The 18,036-nt window shown below is 36.2% G+C and overlaps 1 protein-coding gene across 1 annotated transcript in view; it reads left to right on the forward strand.

The window, feature by feature from the left end:
- The window catches only part of SH3YL1 (SH3 and SYLF domain containing 1), a 46,889-nt gene extending 31,996 nt beyond the window's left edge, over positions 1-14,893 (forward strand). The window contains exon 12 of the mRNA XM_062488957.1: positions 14,694-14,893. Within this exon, the coding sequence (XP_062344941.1) occupies positions 14,694-14,893 (200 nt within the window). The remainder of the gene's footprint in view (positions 1-14,693) is intronic.
- The last annotated feature ends 3,143 nt before the right edge of the window (positions 14,894-18,036 follow it).

Below are 18,036 nucleotides of genomic sequence, written 5' to 3' on the forward strand. Positions count from 1 at the left end.
ATGTTTCCATATTAGATACTCTTTCTCTCATATAATTTTGTTATTTTAACCATTTTTCTAGCCGGTGCAGGGGAGTATTTCTCCATGGAAAGCAAAAGAAAAAAACAAAATTCAATCAGTATTTCATGAAGCATTATCCTAAGAAACTGGTAGAAGCTGTAGAGAATTGTTGCATTTACTACTCTTCGGTTTGTTTTTTTTTTCTTGAGGCTGTAGATTGTTTCCGAGACTGTTGTAAAAGTTAAGACTTCTATCAAGTGAACCAGCCAATAATACCCTTGACAGAAATTTTGAAGCTGAATGTACAGAGATTTGAGAATCAAAATGCAGAGACAGCATATTGAGATTGAGATGCTAACCTGGTATGTGTAGAGGAAATGTGGAGAAGCTTGTCAACATAAAACAGCCCCAGATCATCCCTAAATCATCAGTTTGACCTGAATAAAACAGAGCTCAGTTCTTGTCACTGTACTTTGCTTTTCAGAATATGAAGGCTATGCTTAGCATTGCATCCCAGCTTTTGCAGTATGATTTCAGCACAGGCATTATTTGCATTAATGTAGTCCTGATCATGATAAAGCCCTTGACATTAAAATGGTTTATTTGACCTTTTCACTTTGAATGAAAATCTAATTGTTTTTGAAAAGACAGAAAAATCCAAAAAGTAATCAGCAAAAGTACTGTTATGGAATTGACTTCCAAGCAGGAGGTAGGGTTTTTTTTATATCCTAAATATCAAATACATGCACAGATGCTTAACAAAAAAGGCACTTCTTTAATGCAAAAGCTGAGTGTGCTGAAACAAAGATAGAAAGCATTCCATCAGCAGATGAAGATGATGAGCCAGCATGTTCCCTAGTAGGCCAGAAACTCAAAACCAGTGAAATACGTTTCATACTGAATGAGCTAAATCTGCACAGTGACTTAAACTTTAAATATAGTCAGGTCTGTTTCAATCACCAGTTTTGTTTGCTAGACATGACGCTGTTCAGTAACAACACGGGTTGGTAATATGGAATCTGCTTTGAAATGATCCATTTGTATCTTATATAGAAGAGGTCAAAAATTTATAAGCCTTTTCCTGGGTTCTGTGAGTCTCTTACAAAAGTGTGTATAATATCTCATTCCATGCATACAGATTTGCAGCTGATGATGAACTTTTTATCTGTTGAGGCTTTGCTGCAAAATTGAAGGTCTTGTAGCTTGTATGGAAAATCTGTAGCTAACTTTGCCTTGAATAGTTTTTTTCCAGCCACCATTTCTTTGTTAATGGAGAATGGAGTTTTTACGTTATTCTCAAAATTGACTGGAGGGCTTTGTAGCACTGGAAACCTGGACAAACTACCCAGTTAATGTAATACATAACATCTAGCACTGCAACTAAATCAAAAGATAGGGTTTGTTGAGGCAGTCCTCATGGAAGCGGAAGTGGGTTTAACATCTGGTTCTGCTTTCCTTTCAAGAACTTGGGTGTACATTTAGTAATGAAAAATGTTAAAGAGGGTAGTTCCTGAAATGACAGAGGCCTTCCTTGATATTATCGATGTACCTTGAATGCATTTTCCAGGTAACTGAAAAAAGGAAAACATTGTACACCCCTTTAAAAAGGGTGGAAAGCAGGGCACCAGGAACTACACACCTGTCAGCTTCACCTCTGTGCCTGGGAAAGTCATGGAACAGATCCTCCTACAAGCTGTACTAAAATATAGGGAGTCAGGGAGGTGATTTGAAACAGCCAGCATGGCTTCACCAGGGGCAAGTCCTGGCTGACCAACCCAGTCAACTTCTATGATGGAGTGGACCAGGAAAGAGCTACAGAGGCCATTTAGCTGGATTTCAGGTAAAAGCCAATCTGTTCTTTGATTTTGAAATTGCCTTAAATCTACAGCTGCTGTAAGAAAACAGCCTTCAGGTGTTCTAGGTATAGGACAGTTCTTTACCCATAAGTGAATGTAGAATAGAGTAATGCAACTTAGGTCTTCTCTCTCTCCTCAGAGCAGGTTTATTTGGGCATTTTTGGGCATTTAAAGAGTACTGTTTTATCCCAGTGACAGTGAAGCTCACTTAATGCAAAAAGTCCACCCTCATTTTCTTAGTCATGAAGAACTGATTTGCAGACTTTAATATTAAATTTAAATACCTGAGTGTCTTAAGCTTTTATTCAGAAAGTAGAGAAAGGCAGGTGATTTTGTTTGTTTGCCCAAAACAAGTCGTAATTATTGGCAAAGAAACAGCTGGGCAAGAGATTATTTGTTCTGAGTGTGATTTGCTGAATATCATGTCTCCTAAACTTTGATCAGATGAGCATTATTGGGAATTATTTGTATCAATGGTGGCATATGACATACTTCAAGTATCTGGACAGAATATATCTGATTATAGCAGATTAATACCTGTAGATGTAAAATATCAAATCTACGGTGCATATTTAGGCCTTCCTAAACATCTGTTCAGTGAGATCTGAGGTTGCTGTTTTGTATATGCAGGGGGTTTTTTGAGGTGAGTCTACATTTAAAAACAAAATTAAAAAGGCCATTAAGGAAATTAGTAGTTCTATGTGAATAGGACATTTGAGATTTCACTTGTAAGGCTTGGTTGAACAAACACGTGGTTTGTTATTTGTCCAGAAACAGCTAAAATTAAGTTTTTAAGTATATATCTATTCTGCTCTAGAAGCTGAGATAAACCCCATTTTTCTTAAGCTAAAAGCTTAGAGGTGAGAGCTAAGAATATTGAAAATGAGCACATTGGGTAGAGAAAAGAGCTCATCTGTATGCTGGTGTGATTCAAGAACTGATTTTTTTTCATGCCTTTTAGTATTTAGGAAACAGGCTACTATTTTTCTTTTTAAATGGGAGTTGTTTGAAGACTTTTTCTAAGTAACCATTAGGATGTGTAGTATTTTGTTGCCATATAGGAGTTGAAAAGTTCATTTCTGCAGTCACAGTGTATCATGCACTACAATATGGTTCTTTACTCCATTTTCCCTAGTCCTCACTGGCTGATGTTTTCTCTTGTCACAAGAGAAGAAAGCCATGAAATCTTTTAATTTACTGACCTCTTATTCTCCATGTAGTAATTCATATGGCACTTTCTTACATCCTTTCTCTGACTTTCCTTACTTCATTTCCTTCATAAGTTTTTAAACAGATAATTTACCCCTTTCCCAAGATGCTGCTGTTTTAGGCCTAATCAGGCTTTTAGACATAGTAAATGGTAAAACCTGAGAATAGATATTGCCCAATAAGGGCCCAGTAAGTGAATCTCAACATTATAATGTGTTTTATTTCTGCTTATCATGACGGTATAACTTACTCGGTAATTTCACTTAACTTTTGTGCATCCTAGCTGTGAACATGAATTCAACATCACCTTTGTGGCTCTAAGCTGCAGCTTTGAGCCAAAGCTGACATTACCTAAATTTGTTAGAAACTACTTACAAATGGTAAAGCCTTGAAATTCAGACATCGTCAGAACATGGAATATTATTTGCATTAAACTTTTTCATCCATAAAATATTAAAAAGTATACATATTCAGTGAACTATACTTAATGATGCCTTAATCTCCAACATGCCAATTTTCGAAAAGTCATATGGAATGTGCCTCTGCCATGTTTTCATTATTGTATATGGTCATAAAGGGGACATTTTGAGGGAGTGTTGTTTAAATATTTCATGACTTTGGAATTTTTCTTTCTTTGTTTTGTTTCTTTGTCCAGAAAGTAAATGACCCATTCCTTTTTTCATAAAAGTATTACATGATATGTGCAAGAGATTTTTAAATTTGAGAAGATACTCAAAATGGTAGTCCACACATTGCAAACTATGTCTTTTCTATTTAAATAACAGAATGCTTATTTAAATAACAGAAAACAGATGCAGTTTCCATAATTTTGATTGCTTTCTAAAGTCATGAGTGGAAAAATTAGTTGTAAAAATAAATCAATTTTTATATGTGCATGTAGCAATGAATGTAGAATTCTGTACTTTTTAAACCTTATTTCTTTACATATGAGAGTATATTTTTCTGTATTTTCAGATTTATTTAGTGAAAATTTGACTGTTATAACATAAACGAAATTGTTTCCATTGCTTTGTTTCTAAGGAGACAAGTTTAGTTGCATGCATGCATTCCTTCAGATACTGACATAACTTTGCTTTTAGATTATCAGAAGATATAGATTTGTTTTAGAATATCAACAAAGTATCTTCAATTTTTTTCTTTGTTATAACTCAGAGTGCAACTTATCAGACTTATTTTGATCAAGACTACTATAATTCACATATTTTGAATTTAAAACTAGTATTCTTTCCTGTTTTAAAACTTTTTAAAGCAATTAAAAATGTGATGGTGAGATAAGGTGTGAGATGCTTAGCATTAAGGGACTGAACAGCTTTCAGGAAACTAGTATGTTGGAATAATTAGTGGTTTTCTCAAAAACCCAGCACTAAACCTTACATATTTCTGCCACACCTTTTTCTCAGTTCCCTTCAAATATTTCTGTGACTGTCCCTGATGCAATTCACCTAAGAAATCAAATCTTAGCTGCCCTTCTACATAATAGTTCAGAAACACACTTCAAATATAAAGAAAACAAAGAGGGTAAATTTAGATATAGTAAAAGGTAGATACTCCCCAGTATAACTGATCCTACATAACCAAGATGTTGGATTTGTCTCATTCTTGAAAAAGGTACATGTTATCACTGAGGCTTTGGCAGTTTTCGGCTTCATAATTCTTTGGAGAAAAGAGCAACACAGAATTGGCTTTGTATCAGACAATGTGCCATCCAATTTCTCTCTCTGTATCAGTAGTCTGGTACATAATTAATGCTTTGACTTCAGCCTGATTAATGCCTTTCTTAAATATTTTCTAAGTTAATATCAACAGGTCAGTTTTAGGCTTGTTTCCTTAGTCTCTATGAAACAGCTGCACCATGTACTTCATATACTGGTGTTTTTTATGGTCAGGGAACAGACCAAGGCACCAATCTTTATCTTCCCACTTTGCATCCCTCTAGTCTTCTGTTTGCTAGGGGTTTGGGGTTTGTGGTTTTTTGTGGGTGTTTTTTTGTTTGTTTTGTTTTTTTTCTTTTTGTAACCTTAAAATAGGTCACGTATCCAACCAATTAGTTTTTGTTGGATTAATGATTGTCAAACTAATGAGTAATATCTGTATTCAGTAGTGTATTATGTTGAATTCTAATTTGAGTCAGGATTTAGAGTTCTAGGATATGGAATACATTCATTAATTTTCAAAATCTGTCTCTCTATATTTAAGTTTCTTTACATAATGTACACATTCCCTTGATTTCTTGATCTTTTTATTAGTTCCTGTAACTTTGTTAAGATTTTTCTAAATATATTGGACCCCTTAGCTCTGTGTTGTCTACGTTTATCACATATTTTAGGTTTAGCTCAGCCTTCAGCTACAAGAGTGACTCTGCTAGATCACTAATACTTCTCCTGTTCTTGCACTTCACCTTTCTGTGGCTTCCAGTTGCTCCAGTGTTTTCTGCTCTCCTTTCCCTTACATTTTTCGTTTGCTGATTTCTTCCTTCATGGTTACCTCCTCATGAAAAAAAAAAAAAAAAAAAAAAAGTTCTGACAGTCTCAAGTGCTGATTCATCACAATTTTTTTAAAAATTGCAATTTTCACATTCATATATAAATGCATGATCTCCACAAAATAAACTCTGTTTATTCTATTCCTTCACCCTTCCATTTAAATAACTCTTCATTTAATGGTAATGTGAAAGGTCTGTTACTACAGGCCTTTCACCTAATGATAATATTCTGTTTACTTATTTGCAAGAAAAAATAGGTTAATCTGAATAGATGGAGAGAAGTTCAGTGAGTGAATGAGTGGAGTAAGGAGTCCCTGAGATGTGGTAGCTATCTTATTTTTAGTGTAACATTATGAAGGTGTGAAAAAATGGGTTTTGACTATAAAAGCGTAAGTCAAGCATATAATTGTCAAGAAAGAAAGGTTTCAACCAAAGGTCAACATTGGCGAACAAAAAGAAAAAATAAATTTGCCAAAAATGTATGCCAGTACTGAATTACTTGGAGATAGACATTAAGAAAGTTACCTTAGCAGCCAGGGGAATACAGCTGTGAAAGAACCTTCCCAGATGACTAATGGGGGTAAAAAGAGAAGTGGAAAAAATGGCAGTTTATTGTCTGGCAATACACCAGACTCTGACCTACATCTTAGAGGATGTGCTTCACTTAGTTATGAACTGTTGGTCTCATCTGTGTGGAGGCCTTGTTCTACCAGACCATTCAACTCCTAGCCAGCTCCTAGCCAGTGAACTCCTACCAGTTCATCTCTCACCAGTTTATCTTTCAGGAGGATACTGATGCAGATATGATAGTTTTACTCATTCTCTGTTCATGTCTTCTCTAAACTTGAGAGCTTTCACAGATGCAGAAGATTCTCATTGTTTTATCTCCTCTCTCTCTCTCTCTGTCACAGGTATCTATCTGATCTAGTTGCTTCTTTTTAACCCTTCAACTCATAATATCTCTTTGCAGTATTATCATCTCATCCTTCATCTTATGAAGTTCAAGGTTGATCATTAGGCTGTTTCCTAATCTTCTTTTATCTTGTTTTGGAGTTCTTCATGTGCTTCACCTTCTTTAAAGCAGTTTCTCTTGCTCCCAGTTCAAGCCATTGGATCTATCTATGCTGATAAATTAGTCTTTGCTAATTTATCGGCATCAGTGCCATTGTGATTGTCTATGTTGGAACCTGGAACCTGGACTTTGATTTGGAGACATCAAGTTCAATAACATGGAAAGGAGCCATTTACTGATGTAAATGTAACTTATTTCCAAGTCTCTGCTGACCTCTGTATAACCACACATTAGAAATTGCATTCCATCCTTCTGTATGTAACCTGGTAGATCAATATTCATCTTCTGTTTTCTTTGGTAATACTTATGATCCCTGAATTCTGTTGCTGGGCAATGTCTGTAATCACCTTTACATCTATATTTTGGGTGTGTCACTGAGAAGTCTTCCTTATTCAGCCCTCTGTTTTTCTGCTAAGTTTTCCCAGCTAGCTGTCCTTTGGTGCTTTTATTTGCTAGATAACATTTTCTGCAAAGAACTATTTCTACTTCTCCTTTACTCAGTTATTCTTTTGTTAATTAATTAAGAATTCAATATAAAAATTGTCAAAAAGAATGTGAAGCTTCCTCTTGCTGATCACTGCATGGCTCATGTGTTCTTCAACTTGAATTTCTTCAGCAGTTTTTACTTTCGCTATAGGAGCAATGAGACCTATAGATGTTCTCTGAGTACCATTTTAAAGATGCAGCCTTTTCTTTCTGTCTCCACTTTTGTCCATGCTTTTTTCCTGTTATGATTCAATTGTTGCAACATCCTTCTCTCTGACCTTTGCAAATTTGATATTTCTTTACCCTCATCTAGATTCAGTTCTTGCTTCAAAGTTTATTTCTTGCCCTATCATTTTGTCCATCTTTTACATTCCCCCCCTGGCTTTCATGTTTAGTGTTGTCTTTGAGCTCAGACAGAACCTAAAGCACCTCCTGACAGATCTAGCTTTCATCTCAATCTTGTTAGCATCACAGGTTTAACTTAGTGGTTCACCTACCTACTTCAAAGTTGAACTTTAACCATTTCTCTGCCTTCCTTTAGGCATCATCATGGCCCAATGCTGCTGCATTTCTCAAGTCAGAAATTTAGTTCTTCAGTTCCTCCTATCATGAGCCTAACACTCCTTCAGAAAGGAGTCCTTGACCTTGTAGTTACCCTGATGCCTTCAGAATTTACTATACGCCATTTCCTTTGCCACCCCCTTGTCTTTCATATTCTAATGTATAATATGCTGCATCCAGCATAAAATGTATCTCTCTGGGTTTTGTATTCCCTACCCAAATCCTACCTGAAATAAAACTCAATAAACCTTGAGGCTTACTGAGTTCAAACAGAACCAAAATCACTCCCTGACAGATTCCCCCCTTCATTTCAAGGTTTATTGAAGGCATTATAAAAGAAGAAGGCACTGTAAGACCTGTAGAAACAGTGAGTGCAGAAGCTGAATAATTGTTACTTTCTGGATTCCACACTATTATTTTAGTTCTTCCCTTAAAGCTGGCTTTGACTGTAATGTAGTAACTCACATGGCTTGGAATAAGCCATAACACATTTTTTTCTTTTTTCTGTCTTTCACATGTCTTACAAGGAGCCAGTGTTACTTACCTTTTAGGTTTTTAAATCTAGCTCCATCTGTTGAGGAACACAGCAAATGCTGACATACCTGTAAGATAATACATACTCTTGCCATTTACTGCCTCATCTCATTTCTGGTATTGCTTGTCCACCAATGAATCTTTCTCTTCAGCCCCTTATTTTTCTAAAATATGATCTAAGTGTTGCTATGTCATTCTTAGGCTAAACTGATCTGTTTGTGTGCCAGTGCAACTCCCTACAACACACTGATCCATATGTTGACAAGAAGGCCCTGCCAGGAGGTCATATCCTCAGAGAAATGTGAGTGCCTAGTAGGTGTGCTCCATGCTGGCACTCCCTTACCTGGATACAGGCTAGTCAGTGTCTGACAGGGAGTCTGCTCTGTCTGACCATCAGATGATGCTGACAGTGTGAGTTCCATTAGTATCAAATTGGGTTTTGATTACAGCTGTTTCAGTCCAAACTCCCTACAATTACAAATTTTCAGGTTCCTTTAATACTTTAAGGTAACTTTATTTCAAAAGCCTCTTTGAAGTGTTTCACAAAATTGCAGAATGTCTGTGGTGGAAAAAGGCCTCTAGATATCATCTGGTCCAACCCCCTTGCTCAAGCAGGACCCGGTCTATATAGCTTTTGAATACCTCCAAGGATGAAACTCCATCACCTCTCTGACCTACCTAGTCACCCTTAGAGTAAAAAAGTGTTTCCTGATGTTAAGTCAGCACTTCCTGGGTTTCAGTGTGTGCCCATTGCCCGTGTCAGTGGGCATCATTGGCAAGAGCTTGGCTCCACCCTGTTTTTACTGTCCCTTCAGATATCTACAGATACTGATGAACCTTTTCTTCCCTAGGCCCTCTCAGCCTTTCTGCATAGGAGAGATGCTCCAATGTCAGCTTACACATGGCTGGACTGTCTCCTGCATGTCCATGTTTCTCTTGTACTGAGAAGCTCAGAACTGGACTGCACTCCAGGTGTGGCCATGCCAGTGCTGAGTAGAGATCACCTCCCTTACCTGTTGTCAATACTTTTGACAGTTTGCCTTCTTTGCATAGGCTCATCTATAGCTCTTGAATTAAGCTAATGGTTGTCTTTAACATGTTTGGAGCCTGATAATAGTCTTCCTTTTTAATGTGATCATTTGGGGCAAACATCCTTCAGGCATTTTAGTGTAGTCAATAAATATATACACACAGTATTTACACTCACAGTGGTATCTTAGCAGGTGGTGTTTTCCGGACTATTTTCTAAGGTTGGCATTAAGATTTCCTGTCAAGTCTTCATTGCTAATGGCACAAACTATCATTTTTTACTCTGATTTGCAATGGGTCCAGTAGTTGACCTAGTTCTTTAACCTACTTTGGATTCTTTCCTGAACTCTGATTATAAACTCTATACTAACCCTTTCCAAGCAAAAGCCCATAATGGGTAAAGAACCAATATTTGTCTGTTCACTGTTAGTTATATCTCTCATACTGAACCTATGAGCAATACTTCATCCTTTCAATGCCTCTGAACAGTGTACTAAACCTTTCTGACACTTGATATGTTTGTTTTCAAAATTGCAGATTTTTGCATCTGCTTAATCTGTTTGTTGTTTTCCATAATTTTGTCTGTTTGTTGGTTTTATCTTACTTCTGCACAAACAGGGTCCATGTGATTGCTTAGTTTTCTAGGTCTCAGTTTAAGCAATGAGAATTATATTACAGCTTGAACAGCTGACCCCAACTAGGTAAGGGGATACCCCACAGAGTCATGCTCAGTATATAAACCTGGGGGAAAGCTGTCTGGCGGGCCTTTCCTTGGGAACAGGCTGAGCATCATCTGGTTTGTGGTGAGCGATTGATGTTCATTTGCATCGCCTGTTTTTCTTGGGTTTTATTTCTCTCTCTTCTTGTTATTTTCCTTTTCATTACACTTTAATTAAAAATAGTATTTTATTAAATTATTTTAATGTTTTCTCTCAACCCACAAGTCCATGAGTTTTCTTACTTTTAGTCCTCCAGTTCTCTTTCACATCCCACTGAGGGGGTGGAGAGTGAGGTGTGTGTGGTACTTAGTTGCCATTTGGAATCAAACCATTACATCACTGCACAGATGACCCATAAAATCATGCTAGCTCTCAAATTACTGACAATTAGCAAAATTTGCAAAGTGGATGTTTAGCAATCTCACCACTAACCTGAAGTACATGAAACTTATTTCAGTTTTATTGCTGTATCCATGGCCAAAAGCTGCACATCTTCTGCAAGATATTCAGCATTTGATTGCTGGGGGATATATTCATCTTGGCAAGTAAAATTAAATTTGGGGCCCACAGCTGAACAGTATTCCAACTATTCTGTGTTCCAGCTTAGATCTGGGCTTTGAAAGTAACATAAACTCAAGCCAAAATGATTACAAATACCTTTTCTTCTCTAGAAACAAGTCTTAGAAACAGCCTATGGCTTTACTAATATTTTATAAGCTCTCATTAGAAACTAGTGAAATTAGTGGCTACTATATCTACCAGTAAATGAAACAGTGTGAAGGCATGGGCCCAAGCATTGTAACTCATTTACTTATGTGGTTGTGTTAGAAAATGCCTTGGCATTATTCTCACCTTGCAGTAATTCCAAGATATGGTTTAGTTGTTGCTCCAGTTTAGGAGCCAGGCAGTTTGCATGTAGCTCATCTCTCTGGTCAGTGTTCAGTGTTCAGTGTTCAGTGTTCAGTGTGTGCCAGCTGGCCTTGTAGTCAAAGACTGGCACTCCTAACTGAGTCACAGAAGTGTAGACAGTGTATCTGTTCTACAGCAACTTTATAGAAAATGCTTTTATTATGTGATAAATATGCCATAATTAAAAATAGTTTTATTGCTCTTTCATTCACTCTGGGGCTGTATTGTAGCACATCCAAGAAGCTATAAATTCACTCTAGTTTATATCCCACCAAGTCTTTTATCTGTAGCAGTGGTCTGGTCCTTCACAAAATCTTCAAGTCATTGTGGTATGTAAAGATAGATAAAATGGAAGTATCTTGTGGTAAGAGAAGTTTGTCATCGAGCACATGTCATACCTATGTATCCTGGAGCATTGAATATATATGCTGGCTACTGTAGTAATTTTTCTTCAACCAAAATTTCTCTATTTCTGTTTCGACCACCATGTCTGTGGAAGTGTGTATGCAAATAGCCATAACAAATAAGGATTTTTCCACAATGTGGCTTGTTTTTCTTGAAGAGTGCATACTCAGGAATCTCAATGATTTTAGTATCATATGCTGTATGTAGCACTGTAGCACCATCTTGTGTGAGCTGCAACTGTCGTTTCTGTATATGCATTCAGCAAACTTCATGTGGAATGTAACAATTGTATTTAAAACCCTTCTATGTAAAACTGAAATTGGAAAATGCAAACACAAAATAGATCCTTCTTATAATCTATGTGGTAGATTTCGTAACAGTGCACTCATACCTCATTGTTAGGATGATCCACATAAATATGAAGCTTGGGATACTGAACTCTAGAGGCAAAAAATATGCATTTTGTCTGCATTGTGCTACAAAACTGCAGAATTAAAGCAGAGAAGTTGGAATATTTATGAGAAATAAAATTAAACAAAACAATAGTATGGGAAAAGGCTGCTAGGGAAAATTAACTATAAATGGCTTTGAAAGAGCTGACAGAAATAAAGATGAAAAATGCTTTTAAATGATTGCAGATAGCAAATGGGCAAGGACACAAGTGAATGTTAATATTCAGTTGTAGTGCTTTGAGTTTTCTCTATGTTTGGAAAGATGCACATGTATAAGGACAAAAAATGGGAAGAGAAACACATAAAACAATTTTTTTCATATGACAGAGCAAACAATAATTAGAGGCATGGTTGTGATGCACTGAATACACTCCTACCCTTTGATATCTCACATATGGATTTTTTCCCACCTTTTAATGCTTTAATTTGTGTCATGTTTTGTTTCATTTTTCTTCCTACTTTTACAGAGCCAATTTCAGAATACTCAGCAGTTTGTGTAAGAGGAATTATAGCCTTCATGCAGGTTCAGCCATGGAGGTGGTAACTATTAGTTACTTACTATTGCTATGAGTCTAGCGTATCATAGTGGTCTTGACAGCTCTTTTTTGAATGTAATGAAAAGAAGCTCTTACCTCACTTTTAGCACTTTCAGTCTTTTCTTTTGCTGTGTCAAATGTCTAATTTTTCCATATATATTTTGGGCATCATAACTCCAATTCTCTTTGAGTGATTATTCATTTAGGTGATGGAAACTCCTAGGTTTAAGAACTCAAAGCATAGGAATTTTGTGCCTTCGCATATAACATATGTGCACATCACATACAAATGCCCTTTACCCCTGTGTGGTGCCTGAATGTGGCACAGGGGTAAAACACACCCCTTCTTCCTTTTTATATGGAACTGAGTCTTAACCATTTTCATGCAATAGCACCTAAGCAGTCCTGGGCCACAGTATTTTCTGACTATTCTTCAGTTAATGCTAGGAGCAAAAAGCTGATGTTTTACTTCTGTGGGTTTTTCTATGATTTCCTCAATCAAAATATCTAGCTTCAAACCACACTGTGCATGAGAGCATATCATATCATATCATATCATATCATATCATATCATATCATATCAATCATCCCAACTGCATCAAGTGGTTGAATTCTTGGAGGGAAATAATATAATTGCTGAATATTCAGTCTGTCGGGGTTTTGGATGTGACAGTAAAAGAGCTATTTAGAAAAGCTGCAATGCTGCATTTTTCGTAGGAGTAACTAATAGAGACATGGACCTGATAAATTTGCTTTTATTTTCACAGTAAAAGAAATTGTGTTGTATATGACTTTAGATCATGACTATAGATATCAGGAGAGAGATATTGTGTGATCAAGAAAGATGGTATTTGACTTCTCTGCAATCAAATCTCTCCCAGCTCATGGCCAAATAATTTTCTATCAGTCTTTGGTGATTGCTAAAAATGCAGATCATGAAGAGAAAGCACTAACCTGTGGAATGAAAATATATATTGAAAGGTGCTTGGGAAAAAAACCCTGTGCCCTTTATGCATACATTCGTGGTCCATTGTTCTCTGTCCTCTTTGGCTACACTTTGTGTTTGTGAGCCTAAGGGAAAAAAAAATTTCCTCTTTATTTTGAAATTATAAAAGCAACCAGAAGACGAAAATCTGCAGGTATCAGTTGCTGAAGACAGACTGCAAAACCAGCATAAAAAAATTGTACCAATGCTTCTCTCACCAGGCTTTCTAGCTCTCTGCTTGCAATTTGTAGCCTAGTGAGAGGTTGGGTTTCCCCTTTTGCAACAGTTTTGACAGCAAGAAGGTGCAGCTAGTTCTAAAAGCCTTTAATCTAGCATGCTTGAGCATTTTTGCAGTCATCATGTCCATATGAGCAATACATCCTGCAATCTCTTTACCTGACTGTGTAAATATTATTTCCTCTTAACTAATCTTCCATTGCACCTTCCATTTTTCACTTTGATTCACTCATGTGAGAGATTTAACTGTTTTCTAAATCTACATTAATCTAAAGCAACTACTTCCTATAGCTCAGACAGTTAAAGGAATTGAGAGAAAATATAATTATAGTTAAATTGAAGATACTCAGATTAAAAGTTCAGTGGTAATAGAAGTTGGCTAAATAATAAATATTGGCTAAAATATTTCGACAGAAATGGAAGATGGATAATAATATCCAATATTTTGACAGGTTTAAAACTAGTTTAGAAGCCTCATGGCATGATTTCAACCCCAGCTGAGGGCTGAAAGAGTTATGTAAGAGACTGGTATAAAGAGAATAAAAGCCATTTGTATATGTGGTCGAAAAATACCACTATACAAACCAAGTCACTTCCAGTACATCAGACTATAATCAGTTCTTTCCACTGGCACAGTTTGTGTGTTCTTTTTAGCATCTGAGATACCCCAAAATCCCAGGCATTGCAAAACCTATGGAACAAGAAGGGAAGTGCTATGGATATTTTGTATTTTGCCATCCTATATCCTGATTTTTGATTGAAAAATCATATTTTCTCCTTTGAGTTTTGCAGGTTCCATGAAGAAGCTGTCAAAGAGAACACAAACCAAAACTCAAACCTGAGCAGTGGCTCTGATAGCAGTCATTCAGGAAACATTAGTGCTTTCTTCAGCTCACAACTTTTGTATCCACTGTCTCTGACCGTATGAGACATGCAGAAAAATGGCTCATCTTGACTTTGTATAGAGTAATATTTTATTAAATAGACTGTGCTGATGGGCTGGAATTCAAATTTCACTCACCTAAGATTATAGTGGAAATGGAGAGGATTTTTCATCAGTGGTTTATGTGCTCATTTTAGTTTTTTTTCACCCTTTTCTACTGTCATTTAAGAATATTCTATTTATGAACTTAGTGTGTGTGCTGGCACTAGTAATTTCCTTCTGGTGATTTCCTTTTTGTTTAATTTCTTTAATTTCAGATAACTCTTGGAGTGATCCAGTAGAAGTGACAGCACTTTATTCATTTGAAGGACAACAGCCAGGTGACTTGACTTTCAAAGCTGGAGACAGAATCACAGTGACAACTAAAACAAATTCCCAGTTTGATTGGTGGGAAGGAAGTGTAGGAGGAAAAACTGGCATCTTTCCAGCCAATTATGTTGCCATAAGCAACAACTAAATTTGTACAGAATAAAATGTTGAGGTGGTAATGTATTTACACTGAAAAATGTATTTTAACTCTTCAGATTTTATTAAAATGAGATTTTTGATCTATACTATTCTAACAAAAAAAGAGTAAATGCTTTGTATGACCATAACTTTCCCCTAAATTTATTTCTTAAGTAAATAGTAGGTGATAGTCAATTTATGAGTGTTTTATTTTTGAGCAAGTTGCCCCATAAAAAGTAATCCAATTTGTGTATAGTTTCAATTCTGTCTTGCTCTATGGATTAATTTTTTACATGAGGGAAAAATTTGGAACAGTTTAGAATTAGATATGCTGAAAAAATTGTTGATTTCTATTAAATTGTAATTTATGGTATCTTTCCTTAATAAATGCTCTTAAATTTGCTTCAAATCATGTCTGAGTCAGAGTTCTTTGCTTAGTAAATACAAGTTTTTTTTCACAGGTATGGTAGATAAAAGTGCCTTCATACTTGGTTTTATAAATCACTCTAGGTATTGCAGGTTTTTGGTAACTACTTTAGGTCTGGTCTGTAATGTTTCTCATTGTTAGGCCTACAGATACCTTTTCTAAAACTCTGTGGTAGTTGAACAGTTCAGCTTCTCTGATAGCTTGTCTTACACTGCCCTCACCTTTGAAGAATATAAGCACTTCTGAAAGTTTGTTTAGTAAATGTATGAATGGTCTCTCAGAAAACATATAGGCTTATCCTTGATGCCTGTAGGAACTTGTTCCACAGATCTCTCTGTCCACAAGATAGAGAAATTTCTGGTTCACAAGTGAGCTTGAATTCTTCCTGCTTCTTCCCATTTGAAACTTTTTGAATGTTTAATCTTTAAGAAAAGAGCAACATAAAGTAAACTACAGAGTAAATAGAGTGTATTTATAACAGTAAGATAGGGAAGATATTTCTGTAGGATAGATGTGGTAGTAATGTATAGCAGTATCATTTTCAACTTAATTTTGAGTATATTTGTAAATCAACTTCATTTTGCATGCTGCCTTTAAAGTTGTTGTGACGAATCAGAGCAGAGGTCAGAATGAGACTTTCAGTTATTTAGAACCAGTTTAGTTCCCTTCTCAGTGTTGAATATGATGAATTTGCCTCTTATATGGAGTTAATGCCAAGATGATAATTATGCTCCATCAGTCTCAGTTTTCCCGACTTGAAAATGTATTAAGTCCTTGTTTCTTGTATGAGGACTGGAAATTTAGTATGTGTGATCTTTCCAGCAACCAAGTTATAGTTGATCTGTTATGATCCACTAATCTATCAGGTAATCTTTAGCTTTAAGTTATCCCATCAGAATGCTAAGGCTAAGCCTAGTGTAGATGAAGACTTAGCATTAGGAAGTTATTCAGTTCAATTCACTGGCAAACGTTTCTGTATTTCTTTCCAACTGGGCCAAAACACATTTTGATAAACAAACTGAAAATGAGACAGAAGAGACTGAAACCATAGTCAAATGCATTTACAGCCTTTCAGTGAAAATCCTTCATATGCTTTACCTCATAATTTAGACTAAAATGTGTGTTCAAATAGATACTACCACCATCTGTTTATCCATGTTGTATGCACGTGTTTTTTTTTCATAAATATTTTCCAGCTAGTGGGAAGGGTTATACAATCTCATGTAGCTGCAGTGGAAATGCTAATGTATGCCTTTAGAAGGATTGTTGTAGCATCTGCCAATCTGAGGTGAGGAAGCAGGTTCTGTGCTTACCTATCTTTGATAGACTGCATCTATTGCTTCTTAAGCCAGAAAACACCAAATAAGTTGCTATCAGGACTCAGTGAACAGGATTTATAATAGTGTGATATTCCCAGAAGCTAGATATTGTCACATATTCACAAATAATAACTCCTGCATCTATGATATCCTGTTGCTGCTTGTTAGTTATACAGTATAAACTGAAGCATCTACTAGCAGAATTTTGCTGTAATACTTCATTAGTCATTTAAAGAATGCTGGCTGCTTTTTCAGCCAGTGTACTTGCCTTTATGTAGAGTTGTTAAATCTTCTTAACTCATCTCAAGTGTCTTCTTCCATGAAACTGTCAGAATTATTGAACTTGCACAGTAAAATCTTTTTATTGTTTATGTAAACTCAGTTTTTTGGATGGTCATAGATAAGTTTGGGGAAAAATGAGGATTGTCTAATCTCGGTGTTCATGATAGTCTGTAGACTCTGCCGGATATCACTGATTAATTACTAAACCCAAGCTGCATTTTGAGGGGGAAAAATTAGATGGAGAGGATATCTTATAACTGGAATGTGCCTTACTTAATTCAAATGTAACTTAGGAAAGAGAAGATTCAGCGAATTAGCCTAATGCAAGAAAAGTCATTGGTTGTCAAAAACAAACAGTGAACCACTACAGGACTCTACTGCCTGATTCCAAATGTCATTGACACAGGCTGGATCAGTTCACATCAGTGGGCTTAGGCTAATTCCAAAAGTGCTTTGGCAGTAAAAACACTTTGCAGTAAAAGGCAGTCTGCACATTTCAGTAAACTAAAAGCTCTGTAAGGAACAGCGGTTGTATCTCAGGTTCCCTGCAGTAGGTCTAGGAGCAAAAACCTAGAGATACAGAGTCACCCATGAGACACATGTTCTGGTAAGAGAGGTTTTCTGTCAATTAAAATTAATTGTGTTCCTTTACTACAGGATGCCTGACCAGATTCAGAAGAAAGATACTGAAGAAGATGGTGCCTGTGGCACAAAGTATTTAATGAGTTATGAGGCGCCTGCTATCCAGCTGTTAGTGGGACTTGGGAGGATAGATGTCTGCAGCATCAAATCAGTGGGAATCTGTACTGGAAGAGAAAAAAGTGGTTATGGAGCCATGGGATTCCCTCAAGGGGATACTTAGTAAAAAGTGGAGACTACAGGTGAAGTACTTCTGTGTGTTGAGCAGATTCAATAAGCAGTTTTATAAACAGTTACCTTCAGTGTATAAAACAACTCTTTTTACTGTTGAAACACAGTTAATCAGACAACAGTAATTTCTATACATACAATACAGGTACTTTCCATATTTCTTTTGTGATTATATTTATATATGGCAGCTCAGTTTCCTGTCAGTCCTCATGGGCTTTATCTTGAGCAAGGTGTTTCCTGAAGGGTCATAGTTAG

This window comes from Cinclus cinclus, chromosome 3, assembly GCF_963662255.1.
Source record: "Cinclus cinclus chromosome 3, bCinCin1.1, whole genome shotgun sequence".
In the NCBI taxonomy this organism is placed as follows: domain Eukaryota; kingdom Metazoa; phylum Chordata; class Aves; order Passeriformes; family Cinclidae; genus Cinclus; species Cinclus cinclus.